Below are 6,000 nucleotides of genomic sequence, written 5' to 3'. Positions count from 1 at the left end.
ATAAAAAATAAATAAAAATCATAACAATGATGATACAAGTACTTGTATGAATTTAAAACTTGAAAAACTGCTTATTGATCTTTATTCTCTTCAGTATTGTGTGGCTTAGAGTAAAATTGTTCAGTATCTCTGCTGTAAATAAACATATCATATGTATTTTATTGTCAAAGGAATGAGAGATTTCAGGGTAGGTTTAATATACTTGCTAGAAACTTCCTATGTTCAATCTCTATAGTGGGTTAGCGCCCCTAAAACCGAAGATCCTATAATCGCCCCTGCTTCGATTGTGTTTTTTTATGTGAGCGAAATGCGTGGGTTTATTTAGCATTTTGGTGATTTTCAAGCCTGCACAGCGGGTTGAAGATAGTCACTTGCTACATAGTGTTTGAGAAAAAAAATCCCCCACAGAAACTGGAGGGCCTATAAACCCTCCAGAAGTTGCCAGCAGGAGTCTCACGACCACTGTTTTTATGATAGGTAGCTGAAAAAGGGGCAGAAAATCAAAGCGGAAGTGAGGAGCAGAGCGGAGCAGGAAAACTTTTTTAGGGGGACTTGGAGACGGCTGTGTTCCATCGGAACTTACGGGATGAAAAGTCTCTTCGTTTGTACTCCGAGTTCAACAGTCTGAGAGGTAGCCTATCTTCGTCGTTGAGGTACAATGGGACTCCCCACTTTGGAGTTCAGTGACTCTTTCCTGGACAGCCCGGACTTCAGAGAGCGGCTCAAATGTCATGAGTTCGAGCTGGAGCGGACAAATAAATTCATCAAAGACCTCATCAAGGATGGAAACATGCTCATCACTGCGCTCAGGAGTGAGTAACACAAACGTGCTCTTGTTCACTCTTTCGGCTCCAGAAATAAGCAGTAATAAGTGTAACTACCTGAAAGCCACAGGCGAGTTGTAATTAGAGGATGCCTTCATTACAGCTTATTTGAGCCCTCTGTGTGAGAGTGTGAATGGTCCTGCCCCCCTTTGAAGTCTGGAGAACCCTGTGGTCTCCCATTGGGAAGCGTTTACTGCCTCTGAACAGCTTTAAATGCAGAAAAAAACAGAGAATTTATTATTCTGATGTTGTTGTAATTCCTGTTGTTTGCTTTTGTGTCTGCACTGCATGCAGACTCTGTGATATTGGTTCCAGCCTGAATAATGCCTAATCATAGGGCCACATGCTGGCATATGGAGAACATTAGTGCAGAGCTGGAACAACTTAAACTCCAGTCCATTCATAGGAGATGCTTCCACCTCTTATAAATGAGTTAAACCTCAGGCTATTTTTTGAAATGTGTATGAATGAGAGCTGTGGGACAGTTCCAGCTCTTTGACATGGGTCACTGTCCTCTCAGATTCTGAGTCCTGTCCCAAATTCCTCCATGCTGATTAAAGTTGCACTTCCTGCTCTGCTGTGTCCCTGTAGGGATGAGAGTTTGGTCTGTTCCCCCTCAGAAGTGTGTCTGTGAAATGCAGAGAGATTAGAAATATAGGCCTAATAAATATGGAAAATAGCTGCCTTGGAATGGGAACCAGTACCCATCGCTTTTTTCATCATTCAGCCTGGCATGATTCTGTCAACCTTTACTGTGAGAAAGCATCACTCTTCATATTTTTCCTCCTCATCTCCTTTCACTGCATGCATTGTGCAGGCTCCTGCTTCTGTTTTGGTCGTGGCAGTGACTCATTCATTAAAGCTGGAGGACCACAGACGAGTTATCAACAGGGGTCTAATATGCAATATCAAACTTTTCCAAACTCAAGCATCACAGAGACACAATTCATTAGTTTTATGTGCCATACGTTGGTACTGTGTTTGTGGCTGTGTCCACATTCTCATAAATTTGATGCCAGAAATAATGAGGCATATGGAGTGTATACCCTGGCTGGGGATGTAAGCTACAAGAAGCCAATCTCTATCCAGTCCAATTATGTAGGGAGCAGTAAGTTGAGTTTTTGTAAAGCAGAGCCAACATCCTATCTCAGATTGTGTATGAATGAAAAAAGAATAACGCAGACCCTCTTGGACCAACTCTAACCATTTAGAAATCAGACAGTAATTTGCTTTACATCAGGGCTGCACGATTATCGCAATCGCAATCGCAATGTCAGCACATGCAATTCAGATTTTTCTCCATGAAAACCAAGCAAGTCTGTAGACTCATCATGACACAACTTTTTTTATTAAATCGCAAGCACAATCGCAATCGCAATATTGTCCACCTAATCGCAAATCGCACCTTTTCCCCAAATCGTGCAGCACTACTTTACATCACCATTTTCTTCATCAAAATCAAGCCTGCTGTTGTAAATCATGGCTTCATGGGATTCGTTGGACAAACGGACCCAAAGGTTAAGGGATGGGCATTGATACGATTTTATCGATTCTCTTGTCCATTCCCCCTATGAATTTTCTGCGTACGAAAAAGTAGCTTAACAGGTTTTCTGGGTTAACAACATGTTATTGAGTTTATAAGTAAATAAATATGTAACTGGTAACAGGATCTGGATACCTCTGGACGTAAATATACATAAGAAAGTAAATCCACTAGCACATCAATGCTATTTACCATATACGTTAGCATCAAGCTAGCACTATTTTGTTTGCCTCGTTTTTGTGAATAAAGAGATTTATACCATGTTGAAACTATTGAATAGAAGGGATGGGTACCTTTCACATTTGAAACCATGCAGTACTGATGCCTGGTACCTGGCAATTGGTACTGGTATTCAATGATACCAATATGTTTATGGGGTAAAAAATATCAATTTGTTTCACAATAAAATCTCCAATTTTTTCCGTTTAGCATATTTATTCTTCAGTATACAAACTTGCAATGCTGTGTTCATGTTCAGCATGAAAAATCGCCTACTGTTTCAGTCCCTCATAGTTACAAGGATGGGTTTAGGTACCTAACTTTGGTACCTTTCAATTTTACGTGAATTGGTACCCGATACAGAATTCAGCCGGCACAAATACCTAATTCAGCACCTATCATTATTGAATAGTGATTTCTTGTAAGAGAGTAATGTTCATTTCTTTGTGTGTTACGTTTTTCAGTAAAACTTCAAGCAGAGGACCCTGAATCAGAGTTTTCATAGGAAATTTTATCTAAGCGCTAAGCTAAGATAGCTGCGGCAGAATAGCCCTGAAAGGACCAGCAGCTCAACACACAGCACAACCGCTAATGATATTGACATATTAAAACATTTCTTATCGATTCTCAACAGGAAACGGTTCTCGATATCCATCCTCACAAAGGTTTACACAAAGAAGCGTTATTCCACAGTCAGCGTAGAAAAATACTGTAATAGTGAGCATCTGGAGTTTTATCCCCCCCTTCTTTGGTTCCATGTTTTCTATGTGTTTCAGAAACAGTGAGAAGCTCTTCTCAGGGCAGCTGAAGGCCAAACCTATTTCATAGCTTTTCTGTTACAAAATAGTTGTGTCAGTGGGCAGGGTGCTTCAGGTGGACAGGAATGCCTCGCTGAAAGGTTTATTCATGGCAGTTAGGACACTCAGTTGTGAGATGCCAAAGGTCCTTGCAGCTTAATACCAAATAAGACCTTTACGCCCAAGCACATATAAGAAGGGGGCAGCTGAGCCTTTGATTGGCTTTGATAAGTTCATGGTTGCAGGGAAACTGCAAAGCTGAGGTCCTATTTGAATTCATGTCTCAGGTCTGAAGTCTCCCAACAAAAAAAAGGTCAGACAGAAGAATGTAAAGCTCGCGATGAACTATCTGTGTGAAAAATCTCCAAACTTCTCACTCCTAAACCAGCTATGGGCAGGTTGAATTTGTCCTCGTTGTCATAAAGAAGTGGGCCGCCTTTCGCTGGGAGCTCAGTTTCTGTTGAGGGGGAGTGAGAGTGCAGGAAGAGAGGAGACGGAAGTAAATTATTGATGGTCTTAAACTCCTGATGCCACAGAGGTTTACGACCCTTTATGACCCACCATCAGTGGTGACATTACAGGAAGACCTCTAATGGAGCCTTTTTTAATAGTTCTCATCTCATGTTTTAGAATCGAATATTGTACCATAATTCATCGGTCATATATGTGCAGGCTCTCTCACAGTTGATATTGCCTGTCAAATGTTTCAACACACATTAAGAAAGTGTCAACTAAGATGAGTCAATCACACTAAAATGGATCACAGGATGAAGCCCTGCTGATCAGTTACATGTCTGAAATATTAAGCATGTATTAATTGCAGCCCTGATTACACTTTGAAAGGTTGATGCCTGTTTGTTGTTGTATTGATAAAGTTGTTAGCATCAAAGTTGGGCTCAGAGATAAAAGGCTGGATCTTTTCTTGATCTTGATCTTTCTTCTTCTTTATGAAAACCTTGTAATGTCAAAGAAAAGTCTTGTCGTGTAGTTCTCATGATGAGGGTTGTGGTCTTGAGGCGGGTACACGCTACAGGATAATGGGGCTGATTTTTGTCCTAATCTCCTTCTTAAGATCAAAGCCAGCAGAGGCCCGTTTGTCTGATGATTGTCTGTTCCTGTGGTGAGGGGAGAAAAAATAACTGTATCATAGTGTCAGGACTTTTTGCTGCACAATTTTAAATCTGGATTTTTTTTTTTTTTTTTTCAAATTTAGTCTTAAATATGTTTATATGTCTTACAAACAAAGACTTAAACAAAATTTTAGTCTTTGTTTATGAGCTGGATTGAAAAAAAGTTGACATGTCAGATCCCCTGAATGAATCCTGAAAAAACGGACTCAAATGTGATGTTAATTTTTGGGGATTATGGTTCTAGATGTAGTCTGTTGATATCGTCATTATCACTCAACTTTTTCACTTGGTCTGGTGTTCAAAAAGTGAACCCAAAAATCGAGAATATCGAAGAATCGCAATTTGAATTGAATTGGCTCCCCAAAAATCATAAAAGAATTGAATTAGGAAATAAACATAATGTCCCAGCCCTGGTGTTAAGAGTGATTTTGTCTGGTTGGAGCTGCTAGGAAGGCCTCAGATTGAGAAATTGTAGATAGTAAACGTGTTTAATATTTGAGGCTAAATAGTTGAATCATTTTGGACCAAAACGTGACCACAGTGAGCGAAGGTCCATTTCTGAATTGGCGGGGAAAATTTTTTGGAGTCCAAAATCCAAAATGGCTGTCGTAGAAATGATCTTTTTAAAGACTCAACCTACATTGATGGACAATACATGTTTTCACCTTATTTTTGTTAAGAAACACATATTTCAGGGTTACATAATGATTTGACCTTATTTTAACCTTCAAATTCAAGATGGCTGCCACTTTTAGTGTTTATTAGGGTTTTTTGGGGGGAGTTTTTGGCCATTTTGGGGGCAATTTTGTTTCGGTTTTGCTACAGAGTCTCAATAAGGTTATAATGGAAGCTCTGCTTGTGATGAATTGAATTATATACAGTTAAAGTTCACAGAAATAACATCTGAAGTCAATAAAGTAGATGTTTATATGTAAACAACACTTGTTGATTGCCCATTTTCCATCAAAAAGGACCATGCTGCTATGACTTTTCAGGTCTATATCACAATTTTTTTTGGGCTATATTAAATTGTTTTGCAGTTTGAGACCGATGGAAATGAAAATATTCCTTTATTTCACTCCCATTTAAATTAATGGAGATCCACCATCACCATGGAAACCAGTGGAGCAAAGACATATGTGTGATGTCACAGCGAAAGCGCAGGCTGTTTTCAAATTCCTGTACTACATTCTACTACATTCATACTTCCCCGCCATTTTAAAAAATACACCCATGCTAAATTAGTTTTTTAGCTCTCCTAGATGACAAATCCATTGAGAAACGGACCTTCGCTTGCTGTCGTCACGTTTCGGTCCAAAATGACCCAACTAAAAAATCCTGTAGTGTGTGGGGCACTCCACGATATACATCTCAATATTTTGACTTCTCCTCTTGATTGATGTATGAATTTTAAATGCAACCCTTTGATGTATAAAATGATACCAATACAACAATTCAAGCAGACCCTTCAGTGGATTTTTAAAATT

At 39.4% G+C, this 6,000-nt stretch overlaps 1 protein-coding gene across 2 annotated transcripts in view; it reads left to right on the top strand.

Annotated features, from left to right (window-relative positions):
* Positions 1–470: 470 nt before the first annotated feature.
* The window catches only part of arhgap42b (Rho GTPase activating protein 42b), a 92,396-nt gene continuing 86,866 nt past the window's right edge, over positions 471–6,000 (top strand). For both annotated transcript variants that reach the window (XM_074680072.1, XM_074680071.1), the window contains exon 1: positions 471–812. In XM_074680072.1, coding sequence (XP_074536173.1) covers positions 659–812 — 154 coding nt within the window. In that variant the 5' untranslated portion in view covers positions 471–658. The remainder of the gene's footprint in view (positions 813–6,000) is intronic.

Source organism: Halichoeres trimaculatus, unplaced genomic scaffold (genome assembly GCF_033239565.1).
Source record: "Halichoeres trimaculatus isolate MK-OKI-2021-1 unplaced genomic scaffold, fHalTri1.1 fHalTri1_scaffold_9, whole genome shotgun sequence".
NCBI classification, from domain to species: domain Eukaryota; kingdom Metazoa; phylum Chordata; class Actinopteri; order Labriformes; family Labridae; genus Halichoeres; species Halichoeres trimaculatus.
Note: the sequence above shows the minus strand (reverse complement) of the source record. Positions and strands in the feature narration are given on the sequence as shown.